At 35.3% G+C, this 15,727-nt stretch overlaps 1 protein-coding gene across 9 annotated transcripts in view; it reads left to right on the top strand.

Moving 5' to 3' along the window:
- The window catches only part of KHDRBS2 (KH RNA binding domain containing, signal transduction associated 2), a 656,853-nt gene that overhangs the window by 591,270 nt on the left and 49,856 nt on the right, over nucleotides 1-15,727 (top strand). For 3 of the 9 annotated variants that reach the window (XM_055257519.2, XM_055257497.2, XM_063618798.1), the window contains one exon: nucleotides 1,207-1,265. The exons of 4 other annotated variants lie outside the window; for them this stretch is intronic. In XM_055257519.2, coding sequence (XP_055113494.1) covers nucleotides 1,207-1,265 — 59 coding nt within the window. Of the gene's footprint in view, nucleotides 1-1,206; nucleotides 1,266-9,779; nucleotides 9,819-15,727 lie in introns of all 9 variants that reach the window. 2 more of the 9 variants (XM_063618794.1, XM_063618807.1) reach the window with 1 other exon arrangement.

Consider the following 15,727-nt stretch of genomic DNA (forward strand, 5'->3'; position numbering starts at 1 on the left):
TGAACACTAAGTCTTGACTATTGAATGTGAAAATGTTAAGATCTTGTCAAGAGCTGTTTCAGTGGAGCAGTGGAACGACAGCCTGATTGAGTGTTTTCAAATGCCTATGGAGAAGAGTCAGTGAAAAGAGTGAGTAGAGTCACTTCTTTTCAAGAAATGGGATAGCTGCTAGAAGGAGTTATATGGATGAAGGAGAGCTTTTTACGGATAAGAAACACGTAAGACTTTGGCATGCTAGTAGGCATTATGCCTTAAAGGGGGAAGTGGAGGCAGCAGGAAACAGTGAGGACAATTGTAAAGGCATAGCAGAGTGAGTCAGAGAGAGAGTTTCCTCTGAGTAAGAAATGGAGGAAGAACACCTTTGACCAGTTATTGAAATAGGGAAGCATCTAGCAAAATATCGAGTGAAACAAAATAGCTTATATATTTGGGGAGTGCACAGACATGATGCGAAAGGGATAAACGGGATTGTAAATATAGTTTAGCGTTTCAAAGTGAAAACATGATGCATATTTCTTAAGATAACAGCATTAAAAGCTATACATGATTGACCAGATTGTCATCTTAGAGAGCACTTTTTCTTGGAAATAGGCCTTGGCCGGGCGCGGTGGCTCATGCTTGTAATCCCAGCACTTTGGGAGGCCGAGGCGGGCGGATCACGAGGTCAGGAGATCGAGACCACGGTGAAACCCCGTCTCTACTAAAAATACAAAAAATTAGCCGGGCGTGGTGGCGGGCGCCTGTAGTCCCAGCTACTCGGAGAGGCTGAGGCAGGAGAATGGCGTGAACCCGGGAGGCGGCGCTTGCAGTGAGCTGAGATCATGCCACTGCACTCCAGCCTGGGCGACAGAGAGAGATTCCGTCTCAAAAAAAAAAAAAAAAAAAAGAAAAAAAAGGAAATAGGCCTTTTATAACTCTCTTCTTGACAGATTTTGAAGTGTTATACTTGTGTTTTAGGGAAAATTTGATTTATCAAATTGGTGGATAGAGAGAAAGAAATACTGAGGTGGCATTAAAAAAAAATCATAGCACTCCTTGTCAATAACCTGTGTTTTTCTTACTGAAGATTTATTTAGGATTGTGTTTTATGCCTTGAAGTTCCTGGAATATTACCTCAGCACACATTTTGCCTTCAAATTCCATATGAGTTTCTGGGTTGAATTTCCTGGTTATAGTAACATTGATTGCTGTCTAAATTTGTTGCAGTGTGCCTGAATACTATGACTACGGTCATGGAGTAAGTGAGGATGCCTATGACAGCTACGGTAAGACCTTTTCTTTACTAAAACTGTGAAATCGGAGCATCCATCAGTCACTGACAACTCGAAAATTATTTCCATCTTTCTCCCCCTAGTTTTTCCAGAAGTCTAGACTAAATTGATTCATGTAATTCCAGGGTGAGATTTGACTTACACAGCTAGTACCAGAAAATTAGACAGATCAATTTTGATCAAAATTTTAAAAGCAATTAATCACAATCATAAATCATTTTCAACAGCAACAGTGATCATTCTGAATAGCGTCTTGTATGTTTCACTGTGTTCATTGTCTGACTCATTGATTTGGCAACAATATTGTGTCTTTTCTGCTGTCCAAATATCATCAGAGTAACATACATTTAAAATATTTACAAACTTTCAGGGCAGAAATTGTTATTATAAAATAACTCTCAAGTTATTTTTCTAGAATTCATAGCCAAATGATGCTTGGCTCATAAAAATTGATAGTCAATAAGGATATCAGTCTATAAAATTAATTTATTTAAAAAATATATTCCTTAATTAAAATACCACTTAAGATTAATCATAATTATACTCCGTTAAGATCTATTGAATTTCTATGATACATCAATACAATACATCATTTTTGAGACAGTTTGCGATTCTTTAAAATACATATGTGGCCCGGCATGGTGGCTCACCCCTGTAATCCTGGCACTTTGAGAGGCTGAGGTGGGCAGATCACGAGATCAGGAGAGTGAGACCATCGTGACCAACATGGTGAAACCCCATCTCTACCAAAAATACAAAACAAATTAGCTGGGCATTGTGGCACATGCCTGTAATCTCAGCTACTCGGGAGGCTGAGGCAAGAGAATAGCTTGAACCAGGGAGTTGGAGGTTGCAGTGAGCCAAGATTGTGCCACCGCACTCCAGCCTGGCAACAGAGCAAGACTCAGTCTCAAAAAATAAATAAATAAATAAATAATAAAATAAAATAAAATACATATACGGCATCACTAGCTGACCACCTTGAAAAATGATACTAATTTAAATATTTATAGTCTTGAATTTTTATTAAAATAATACCAAGGCTGCTTGGCATTGGTGCATGACTGTAGTCCTAGCTACTCCAGAGGCTGAGACAGGAGGATTGCCTCAGCCCAAAAGTTTGAAGCCATAATTGTGCAGTGATCATGCCTGCAAATAGCCACCGCACTCCAGCCTAGGCAACATGGTGAGACCCAGTCTCTAACAAAAATAAATAAATTAAATAATACCATGTTCACTTTATTCCTCTCTGTGGAGAAGAGAAAAGGAAACAATGGTTGTTGCTGTGTTTGAGGCTTCATATGATGCTGCATCAGGATGGCGAAGGGCACGTCCTGATGTCGAGAGGAAAGGAAGAAGAGTATCTTCCTTAAGAGAAATAGGAGGAGAAAAATAAGCCACCACCACAATTATTGCTAACCATGGGCTGATTAGTTACAGATATTTTGTATTTATTTCTTTAAAGTAAATTGAAATATTAAGTATTTTTATCTCCATTTTTATGAGGAAACCGAGCAACAAAGGTGAAGTCAATGTGAGAGTATGACTATGAAGCTTAGCTTCTGTTCTTATATTCTCATCGGTGGTTGGAATACTATTAATTGCTGCTACCACACATGGAGTACCTATTATGGCTCTGTACTAAGCATTTTATAATGAGGATTAGCAATTGCAGAAGTCATCCTTATAGAAATTATACATCTATCTATTTGTATACTCTAACCTCCATTAGAATCCTCTAGAGAAGGATGGGAAACAGATAAGACTTTGGGATGCACACTTGTATTGTCATCTGCATTTTTCAGGTGAGAAACTAAGACTCAGAGCATTAAGTACCTTGCCTCAGTTCAACAATTTGCCAGTGACAGAACAAGAATGTGAATTCAAGTGTGTCTGATTATTTGGGGGTTGGTTGGTTTGTTTGTTTTGTCAGGAGGTGGGAGCAGGGTTCAGTCGACTTGGTAAAAAGAACAGGATGTGGTACTTTAAACCTGAGTTTGTTTAAAGGAAAGGCGTTCAGCTTCCTTCCTAAATCCTAAATCATCCTTCCTAAATTTGGATTTCTCAAAATGCTATCACTTGCTATTTCACTATTTTAAGGGGAAGGAGATCTTTTATACTGTTTTTCAGGAAAAAAAAATGTAAATAATTAATCCAAAATGAGCACCAGGCTTACTCTCTCCCAAATCTAAGTTTCTCTAGCACTAATCAAATTAACCTAATATTTTGCTGTTATAGGAGTTAGAACTATTTTCCAAAACAAATTAACATAATTTCAGAAATTATTTCACAGAAATATAAGTGACGAACAAGTCTGCACAGTTCTGGCTCAGTTGGTAAGCTGCCATAGGAAGTACAGCTATAATTTTGTTCCTTATATAATTTCCACTCATTGGAAGGAAGGGGTCAAAGGCATTAGATGGTATGTAATAAAAACACTAGCATCCAAACCCCAGGCTGTCTCCAAAGCCACACCAGGGGGCCAGCCAGGCTGAGGTGTAAGATTGCCTAGCATTTTAGAGCATCCACACCTGGCCTTGCAGCACTCTTTGAGTTCAACACAACAATAAATATATTTCTATTGTTCCAAGCACATTCTTAATCATATAGGAATGAGGCCACATGCCTTGTACAATTGGTTACACAGGATGATCAATGAATAAGACACAAACTGGGCCTTTAATTCATTGAGAATTTGCATATAGGTATTGCTGGTCTCTGAGAATATGATGATGTACAGGGTGGACATTGTCCCTTCTTGGTTTCTGCTATTTAGTGTTGAGAAACTTACTACATATAAAAGATTGCACCAGATTTTAAACCATTTTAAGTATAATTTTATACAAGTTCAGAGAACATTACTCATTTAACAAGTATTTACTTAATGGCTAACACATGGAAGCCATTGATCTCAGTCTTGGAGATGTAGTGAACAATCTCTTGAAGCTTATGGTCTGATGAGAAGGCATATTATTATTTGTAAGTAGTCATTTTTTGAAAAATCGAACTTTTACTTGCAAAATACAATCATTTTTTACACTTGATACATCAATTTGAGGAAAATCATGCCCATGAGCTTCACAGAATTACATGCACTGAGATCAATGGAAAGGATAAATTTGATGATATCTGGCAGGATCGTTGATGATAAGAGATGAGATTTCTATTTCAGAATTATTTACATTTTGAAATGTCAATACCACGTAATGCTATTGGAAAAAGTGTGTAAATACAAACTCTTGCTTCTCAAGCCTTTTGATGGAGATGCAAGGGCTACGGTCTGGAGGGCCAGGGCTCACCTCTATAATCCCGAGTCTTATATTGTACTTTCTTTGTAGTCTGCTTCTCCTGCTGTAGCAAAGTCTAGAGAGAAGTGATGCATTTTACTTTAGGAGAACTGACTGCCCATAAGCACTAAATTTCATTCTGGGCCAAATTACCACTTACCAACAAGAAATTTTCTGCACATAGAAAGTAGTCAATAAATTCTTCATAATAAAGTAATGAAAATGTAGAAAGGGATTTGACTGTCTGAAAAGAATAAGGAAGATATTAATTAGGCAGCGATTTTTACCTAATAACTTGTATTTACCTATTTTACTAACTAAATTTCAGTCCTCTTTTTGCACAACCAAAAACTAAAGTGCTTGCTATAGATTCATATGGTCATGAGATTTGAATTTTGAGAATCTTCTTGCTCTCATATCCTGTACAGGCAATAGAGCAAGGACAAAGTGCTGGAAGACAAGGAATAGTAAGAGCTCAGCACCATAACCTTGCAGCCCAATTAAATTAATATGCATTCTGTGCACTCAGATTGTGGTATTAGATACTATGTAGTAGGATATTAGGTATTAGGTAGTTGGTGATAAGTTGCTTATAATAAAATATCCAAATAGGCAGATGATAAAGTGTAAACACAGATGATGAGCAGTGATTTGAGGACCCACACAAGTCAAATATCAATTGATTATTTTTATTAATTGTCCATACTTTACATATTAACTATTATCTATTTATAACTTTTCTTTAATCAATGGTACACAATCTTTTAAATCAATAATAGTTATTCCAAAATATAAATCTCATATCTCCAGTTATTCATTCACTTTCATTCTGAATCAGTAACTCCTCTGTGTTACATTGTGGTTGTATCGTGGGCACTGATACTAAATTCCAATGGAATATCTATTTTTACAAAACTAATAGCCTCAATTTTTAGTTTCCTGGCAACCCCCTAGACTTGGAGAGTTATGTGAGGAGTCTCAGAGTCAGCTGTCCCAGGCACCTTCCTCTGCAGCTCACATTGGCAGGAAGAACTGTGGGGGCAGGTGAAGGCACTGAGAGAGGAAGAAGGAATGCTCTCCCAAATGACAGGGTTCTGCATTCCTAAGACTCAGAGATGGAGCTTCTCATTTAGACTTCCTCTAGAAATGATTTGAAATAAGCCAGCAGAAATAAAAATTCAGTCTTTCAGTGGGACACTTCATTCTAAATCTTCATACATTATGTTTTGTGTATGAAAACTGAAATTGTATTTGTCTCCTTGGGGCCTATATTTTATCACTGAAATAATAAATATGTTAACTTTGAGAAAATAATGTATTATTTTAGGTTTTATCACAGTGAAATTATTCAGGATCTTTGCAGATAATTTAATATTAAATATTAAACTATCTTGCTCATTATAATGTAAATATAACATTTAAATATTAAAATTATAAATGAATTTTATTAAGAGATAATTATCTTGTTTATTATAAATATTAATGTTTAATGCATTGGTATATATTAAATATTAATTAATTTTCAATTGGCTGCTATTAACATTTAAATATTACATTTCTGATCACTTGAATTTGTTTTTGGAGCATGAATATTTGACTTACAGGAATTCCAAATCAGTTTCTGCATTTTAAAAATATTTATTAATTTATCAGAATCACTATAATTGTTTCAGATGAGTCAGAATGGCTTATAATTCACTAAGGCTGCCTTTTAAATACAGTGCCTACATTAGCTTGGCTAATCAATGCTTCACATAAGAAATACTGAGTTCTCTCTGAGACTGATAGCTAAGAATGGACAGCAATATTCTCTTCTCTGAGAAAAGAGCTATTTATTAAAATATATTTAATGTATGAACTAAAGAGCTAATTATGCATGCACTCTTTAGTGGCATTTTAGATGACAGCTGTGTAGAAGCAAGGAGGATAATATTAATACACTATCTTGAAATGAATGAAAGCAGAAAGAAATTTTGTGCCATATTCTAGGGCATTTGAGTGCCTCACTTCAAGTCAATTGTGGAACACAAGCGTATTCATTTTGTGTTGAGGAGCTGGAATGATTATTTTCCCTGTGTGAAAGTAAGGCCTGCATTGATTAATCTGTGAGAACAGCAAAGGAAAATGAAGTTAACTGGCAGTTGTGGCAGCCATTTAATTCAAGAACAAAGACTGTCTATTTTTAATAGTAAATAGAATATAAATTTGGGAAAATTGACTTACAAATGTAAATGAGATTTCTTAATATTGGCAATAATTTATCAGTCATTTAAAAATAATATATGCAAATTATATTTTCTGAGATTTATTGTATTAAAGTTGTTACATAATAGGTTATGGGGAAAATATGACTGTGCTTTACTTTTCATATAGATTTTTAAACTTTATTTGTAATTAAAAGGAAGAAGGCCTAGTAAACTAATGCTTCTAAAGTATTTTAAAATTCATTTGTGAAATTAATTTTAAAATTAGCTTTCTCTTTTTGCTATTTCAGGGGTTGCCATTAGATTGTTATCTAATCCAATTAGCCTTGGTAATAAATGCAGAGCATGTTGCCTAGGCAGGAAACCATGAAAAGAGCAGTGCACCACTACATCAATGCTTGTATTGCTTATTTTAGGTTCAAAGTATTTACAGTTTCGATTTTGTTTTGAATAATGCACTCCTTAATCCAACAGTTTTAGGTGAGAATGAAATCTGCTTTTGAGTGTTTCAGAGATTATTAACCGTGATTACACATTTTAGGATCACCTGTTGAGCTTTGAAAAAAATACGAACTTTCAGTTTCCACCCCAGACTGGATCCATCACAACTTTTGAAGATGAGAAATAGCCATCAGAATTATTTAAAAGCTTCATGGGTGGTTCTATTGTAAGCTAAGGTTGAGAATAAGTTTTAGATAGCCACATGCATGGGGGCACATTCGAAGGATCCTATGATCTTAATTGGTGATATCCATTTTTTGATAATTATCTTTATAATTTCTCTTACAGTAATAAGACCAAATTGTACTTGAAGCCTTTTTATTTTTTCCTATCAGTATCTGCTTCTCATGACTACTGAAAAGACGAATGGCCAAACTGTGCCAGTCATTTGCATTTTTTGAAGGTGATACATAACTTATATGCAGGCTCCTTTTATAACACTGGGTATTTTGTAATCAAACATTGTGTTAGAGAACCTGATATTTTAAGTCCACTTTATAAAAACTGTAAGTTTAAGTAGTAATAAACATAAGTAACTACCTTTTTGAACAATTGTGTGTTGAACAGTTAAATCTCAACCTTGACTTTTTAAAAAAGTTTACCCAACAGATAGAGTCAACAAAAAATTATAGTCCACATGCGTTTAACAACTCTCTTGTTGGAACAATAAAACAAGCCATAGGAAAGGTGTTTTTTATTTTTTTAATCACTTTCTTTTCTGCTGAGTTAATGGCACAATCATTTTGGCTAAGAGGGAGGGGAGAGTTGAGTGACTTATTGTCGAACTCTTGGGATGAACAGATCATGTACAAGAAAGTATATTCAACAGGATATAGACTTATATTTAGAATGTAGGAAAAAATGAATTGTTTATAAAGCACAAAGTACAGAATACAAAATATGAACATGGGGAAAAAATTTTGCCCACATGGAAGTATGCCAGCTAAGAAAAAATGTACATCCAGGGATATGTCACCTTAGGAAATCTTTACAGAATTTCCAGAATTTGGGAGATTTTTGTGCTTATTAAAAGACAGCATGGATAAAAGAAAAAAAGACAAAATACGTTGGTCTAAAATAAATGGGCTACACTTGATTTATCAAGCACCATAATTTATTGAATGATGGCATATTTGCTAAGTATTTTGCGCTAGAATATTGATAAATGCTCTGGACTAAAACAGAAGAGGCATTTTAAACAACTATCACCACCACCAAGGAGTTTGAATTACAGGGATTCTTCCCAACATTGCAAATATATATGTATCTATGTGTATCTGTATATATACATGTATATATGACTCACAATCCATGTCTTCTTGTTTGAACAAATGACTTAACCGTACTGGTACCTTATCAAACCTTTAGTTCGATGGGTAACAAGAGATGCCAGAAAATAAACGAACAAAGACAACAGCTAAAATAGTTAGATCAGTCTCTCTGAAGTTTGCGACTGTCCAGGAAGATCCCAGGAGAAGCTCCCTCATGCTCAGGAGAGTGCAGCAGCAGGTAATAGGCAAAAAACTCAAGAGGCTTTTGGTATCCAGAACGTCTGGCACAGATAGGTTCAATCATGGGCCAAGAGCTAAGATTTACACTTCTGAGAAGATTGGAGAGATCAAGCAAAGAGACATAGGGGATGCCCATAGATAGGCCAAACTTCACAAACTAAGGGCACAGTTTTCCACAAAATTTCCACAAAATTCTACTTCATACATCATTCACAAGTTTGGGGGACTCCAGGCTATTCTCACTTCTGACCAGCTGGCTACAAATTCAGGGGTTCCCACTGTCTTATCAAGTTTAATAATTTTTCAGAACAACTCAAAGGACCAAGGAAAGTGCTATACTTACAATTATAGTTTTAGCATAGCAAAAGGGTACAAATCAAAACCAGTCAAAGAGAGAGACACATATGGCAAGAGCAAATCTGAGAGGATCCCAAATATGAAGGTTCTGACAGCTGCTGGGTCACATTATCCTCCTGGCATGTCACTATGTAATAATAGATAAAAGTATTGCTAACCAGGGAAGCTCACAGGAGTCTCAGTGTCCAGACATTTTATTATGGTTTCCTTGTATAGACATGATAGATTAAATCATATCAATATCCAGCCTTCTCCACTCCTCAGGTTGGGCTGATATCACATAGGCCAAAGCCCAAACTCTCTAATATTATGGTTAGTCTTCCCGGCATGACCATTGCCATCTTGAATCATCTCCTTAGTATAAACTATAAGGTGTGGTTGAAAGGGCTCACCATGAATAACAAAGACACTCCAATCACTTGGGAAATTTCAGGATTTAGAGCTTACCTCCCAGTAACTTGGGACAAAGATTATCTAAGATCTTTCACAAGTGGTGGGAACCATTTATCAACCTGGAAAAGCAGGGAAAGGCACACTGTGGTATAAACACAGGCACTTAGAGTAGGTCATACAGAAAGATTAACATTTGTAGAGCTGAAAACCTGATTTTCTCTAATTGCTATAACTTTGGCTCATTTCTGTTCTTAGGTAGAAAAATGAAGAATGTAGGGGGAGTAAGACAATCAGGTAACTACAAATTTAATCTCTGTCTATGAAGCTCTGTCACCAAGCCTACCTTCTTCACTGAGTTAAAGGGAGTATTGGAATTCTTTGAGAAGAGAATTATACCATATTACTTTATATCACCATTTTTATTCTCCATTCTGTTATTCCTCATATTATAAACTCCTTATGTGCATTTCAAAAAGCCTCTAGCTGAATTCTGCAGTCTTTTGAATGATTCAGCATTTTATTTGACAATAATGAGAGTATGTTTTAGACTTTAGTCAGATAATCCTCTACATTGTGCCAAATTATCATTCACCATTTTTTCTGTACCTTCCATTTTGAAAATCCCTTCTCTAGCTAGCTTCTTCGTCTTCTTTTTATTTAAATGAGTTATTAACTCCATAGCAATAAGATAGACACACACTTATTTAAAAATATTAAGAACCACTGGCCTGTATCATTCTACAGCTGCAGGATACTATACAGCAGAGTCGAGAATAAAATATGTTTAAATTTTAATGACATATATGATTTTCAATTATTAATGGATGATAATTAGAAATAAAATGGTACAGACTGAGTCAACTTATTAAATACTATAATGTATAGGACAGGGACTAGAACTGAACAGGCAATTTGAAAACACCACCACTACCACCAAGGAGTTTGAATTATGGGGATTCTTTCTAATATTGCAAATCACAGTGGCCTCACCTGGGAAAACAGAAGCTGGTGAAAATTACGCATTACATGCAAAACTACCGGAATATTGTTCTTGGCACAGCCTGAAGTTTGTCAGGAATTTTTTTTAACCTTCCTTGAGTTCACGATTAGAATATAGCAGTGGTTCAAACCAACTAAGCTTAGGCACAGAAGATAAAATTATGAAACCAGGTTATAATATGGAAATTAGGTATATACATAAAGTAAACTGGAGATATTAAGCACAATAATATAAAAATACAGAAAAAAAATGGTTTTAAGATTGCAGAAAGGAGTCTTTCAACAAGAAAAAGGCGGAACAGTAATGCAAAGGCAGATCATCTGTAAGACTCTGGGAACTACCGTTCAAAAGTGAAGGAATCCATCTGAGGGAAGCCTATGGGTCTGAAAGGAAGATGCAAAATATTTAAATATAATTAATTTATTCAGTAAATGATTACTGAGTGCCTGCCATGTGCATGGTAAGATTTTAGGCTTGAGAATGGAGTTCATAGAAAGGCTAAGTCCTTTGTTACTCTCTAAATGGATTATCCCAAGTGATACATTTTTTCTTCTTCTTCTTCTTTTTTTTTTTTTGAAACGGAGTCTCACTCTGTCACCCAGCCTGGAGTGCAGTGGCACAATCTCGGCTCACTGCAAGCTCCACCTCCTGGATTCATGCCATTCTCCTGCCTCAGCCTCCTGAGTAGCTGGGACTACAGGCGCCCACCACCACGCCCGGCTAATTTTTTGTATTTTTAGTAGAGACGGGGTTTCACCGTTTTAGCCAGGATGGTCTCGATCTCCTGACCTCGTGATCCACCAGCCTCGGCCTCCCAAAGTGCTGGGATTACAGGCGTGAGCCACCGCGCCCAGCCGATACATTTTTTCTAACAGAGGACATCTAATTAAAAATTTGAAAGAGTGATAAAAGTTGTAAATGCTTCCCAGAAGCTGATTGAAATTTCTGAGAGGATAAATGATGGTGAACTCAAAGTTAGCAACCCTTTTTCTTGGAACATAATGCACCGTGTTCATCTGTGGAAAGAGATGCTGGGCACCCATATTTCTCCCTCTTCTGTTACCCTCTGTATCTTAAAATAATAAACTATATAATTACAAATAGTGGGAATACATGTTGTACAGTTGAAATGGTTGAGCCATTGAGTTGCAAATTTCCATTAATATTTTAAAATGCTCAGAGCAGTGCAGAGAACTCTGTATTCCACTTTGGATTTGCACCTTCACAAATTCAGTTGAAGCGGCCCACATTCTTGCTAACAAAATTAAAACTACAGCAAATCTCATTTTTTTGGCTAATTAATTTTTGTTGGAATCAGCACTAATTATTATATAATTAATACTAATTATATAATTCAAGGGAAGTAAAATAAATTGTCTTGTTTTATAGGGGGGAAAAAAGAGGAAAAAGAGAAAGTGTAGGTGGATAGATGGTGAGAGGTTTAGAGACAAAAATTCTGTATCTTCCCAACAACTAAACTTTCTGAGTCACAGTTTCCTCATCTTTAAAAAGAAGGTAGTGTCAACAGCCACCTTGTAGGAAAATTGTGATATTTGCTAATAATATACACAAAACACCTACACTGTGATAGGCCCTTCAAAGTTGTGATAGAGTTTTTTTTAAATATGATAGGTGTTTAAACATTAAGTAAATAAAATGGATGCTATCATAATAGTGAGTTGCAACAATAGCAAAACATCTAACCTAACATATTCTTTGGGACTAAATAGCCTCAAAGCAACCCATAAATATATATTTGAAAGGTGCCTTCAAATAGAATAATACTCCTTAGAAGCATCAGAAACTTAGCTGAGATGAACAAACTGAGTGGCTGAAAGCCAGATGAATTTTAATCAACCGTGTCGTAATGCCATTATATGATTTGCAAAGCAAAAACACTAGTGGTTTGTAATGGTAGGGACAAACTTGGGTTTCCTACTTTAGTTGTGATTTTTGCATATTGATTTACAGTGTACCAAAAATAAATAGCATGAGCTTCCTTCGTTTTACTGTGAATTTAACAAGCTTTTTTTAGATTCTTTTCCATATTTCAGATATACAGACAAATAGCTATCTAAGATAGCAAAATAAGAGTATCATGACTGCACTCAGTAAGCTCCATGATCTCCTTTATCCTTTCTGAACTGATCTCTAAAATTAATTTCCTCTCAGGTGGCATTTTAAAACTACTTCCTGAAAGATAAACATTAAAAGTTTGCTTTCCAGATACTTAAATAGTGTCAACTTTTCCTGAATTGACCCCTCGTTCCTATGCTTCATGTTTTTCCCAACTACCTCAGTATCTTTGGAACTATCAAAGAACACAGTTTTGCAACTTTAAAAATCATCCAGATTTTTCTTTCCCACTGTGAATGCTCCCCAAGGTACCTGGTCCCACTGCAGAAATAAGAACACATTGACAAATGCATGGCACTTAATAGGCTTCATTTCGCACAGTATTTGAGATACAGAAACTTTTGAAGTCAGAATAATATTTAATGCACAAGAGTTACCTAGGTAATTTACATTCTTTTATCAAAGTCAAATGTTCCTCAGTGACGCTGACTACCATGAAATAGAGATGCACTCTAGGCAGTCTGTAAAACCTGACTCGCTGGGTAAAATAGCAGCCTAAGTTAATAAAAAAACAGAACTTTTGAAAGAAATATTGACATATACTGTATACATGCAACATGACAACCTAATTGCTAACAATGCCTTTCTGAAAATTTCTATTTTACTTATTTTGCATAATTGGTTTGAAACGCCTTTTTTATTTAGTAGCACCATTTATTTTTATGCAGCTTACAAATATTCTTATTTGTTCTTATTCAGTGTCTACCACTGTAGACGATTTCTCCTTTCATAGATCTTAGAGTCCAGTTTAGAAACAAGGCCAGATAATACAAAATAATTAACACAGGAAAGTCTTTAAAGAAAGTGAATTCTCTTAGATAAGTTAAACAGCACCTGTGTTCTTCCTAAGTATATTTGCTCAGAAAATCTCTTCTTTGAGATGATTAAATGTTAGAGTTCAATGCAAGTTCAACCGAATGATGACAGTTAGACCTCCCTTCCCTGTGCTTTCCCCAGCATTTTCTGAAAACATCAATTAAAATTGTGTTATAATCTATGAAATTTCAGGTTAGTTTTTTCCTCTGTCTTTTACGGGCCCCTTAAACTGTCCTTATATGCAGTACATAGTATAGTAACTGGCATATAGGAGATCTTCAATAAATAAAAAATGTATTTAGTGATGCTTTATTATTCATATAATAAATATAAATTTATCTCATATTTCTTATAATATATGATACTTTAAAGCCTGAATTGGAAGCCAAAAAAGGGTGGCAATTGGATCAAGTCACTTAACTTCTGTTTCTCATATCCTGATTTGCTATTTTCAGATTCACAATTATGTAACCCATTCCATAATTTCAATTTGGTATATAGTTATTTGGTATCTTTTTGGAGGAGGAATTTGTTATTAGATTAATTCATAGCCTAGACAGTGCTTCTCATGTGACAGTGATCCTGATATTGAGAGATACTTCTTTTATCATTTCCCTGAATGATAAAGAAATTTCTAAATTTTACTGGATGCAATGAGTTTTTTAAATGACATCTTAGACCACACCATGGGACTAGAAAAAAACAGGACTCTAAAATTCGCAGGAAGGCTTAAAATATTTAGAATCTACTTGTCTACTAAGAGACCCAAGAGGACAGATAAATTCTAAGTTCATTCGTGGGTCTTTATCACTTCAAATTTCAGAGAAACTCCATCATGAGGAGCCCAGTCACGATTTGTCTCTCCTTATGTTTGGGTCTCTTCCATGTTCAAGGTTCCATGGGACTCAGGTTAGAATCCCTTCTATATGTGGTACTTGCAGTAAAGAAATCTAGAGGCCTAAATATCGCTGGTGAGCAATGAGGGGCTTGGCCAACCATATAAAGTTCAATGACACACTATATGGTGGCACTGGAAAAACATTCATTGGTTCAGTACTCTCCAATCGCAATCCAAAGAACATATTTTCACTAAGAAAAACTGGCGTGCAATTATCATGTGGCAATTGTAAATGTGTAACTATACATAAACATTCTGATATTAGGAAAGATAAAGATGGACACAAATAAAAATAATACTTTTCCTGATCTCTGTTTGCTATTATTACCAAGAACATGTAAACAATGGAAGCAAGGTCTGAATTAAGTGAAATAAGTCCTTAATTTCCTCTGCTAATGGTATGGAATCTTGGAAAATTAGAAACTTACTTTTGCTTGGATAGGAAATCACTTTGGCTGGCGATTTACTTTTCCAGGTACAAGTATCATGAACTAACAATAATTTCCGTTTTCTTAGACTTGAGCAAGGAGGAAAGAGCATAGTATTAATTCACGTAGAAGCAGAGCGTTATAAAAGAGCACATTTTTGTGCCATGAAATATGATATTTTTGTACTTTTTAATAATGAGATCCTACTATGATTATTTCATTGAATTCAACAGTGAAATATTTTTGATACTTAGATAACTAACCCTTTTGAGTAAGAAGTCTGATTTTTAACTCTATAACAAATATATAAGATTTCTAATTAAAGAGTTTTTAAAATAAATGTTAAATTTCTTTAGCTGAACTGTTTCTGTTTTTTGAATTATCACTGGAACTTTCTGTATAGTTCCCTTGTTCATTCATCCATCCTTTCTTTCATGTAACTGTTCACTGCATTCAGCCCTAACTAGGCATTGAATTTCTCCCAGGCACTGGGGAAACAACAGTGAACAGCGACAGTCCCCAGTCTAATGTTGGCTAACATTTAGGAAATGAAGAGTTTTAGCTCATCAATTAACTGCCCCAGAGACTTAGAAAAAGTCAACTGAAGCCAAGTTGATGAGTAGTTATTAAACACTTATGTCCTCTGTAGCAAGTCCCTAGGTTTATGTCAATTTAAAATTCTGAAAAAATCTGGGAGTGTATGTGACAAGTATTCTGTCACTCCACTCATGATTGTTTGGCTGTTTTTCAGGAACATTCAGAATCTAAAAAAGGACCTGGGACTTCTATTTCCTGGGAAAACTTGAAGCCTCTATTATCTCAGCTCTTAAATCCTGTAGAGTGAAACCCAGGGATTTCTAACATTCTGGAATAATTGGAGCAAAAAGTAGCACATTCTTTTTGTTAAACACCATAATAAATTGGT

Source organism: Symphalangus syndactylus, chromosome 2 (genome assembly GCF_028878055.3).
Source record: "Symphalangus syndactylus isolate Jambi chromosome 2, NHGRI_mSymSyn1-v2.1_pri, whole genome shotgun sequence".
Classification (NCBI taxonomy): domain Eukaryota; kingdom Metazoa; phylum Chordata; class Mammalia; order Primates; family Hylobatidae; genus Symphalangus; species Symphalangus syndactylus.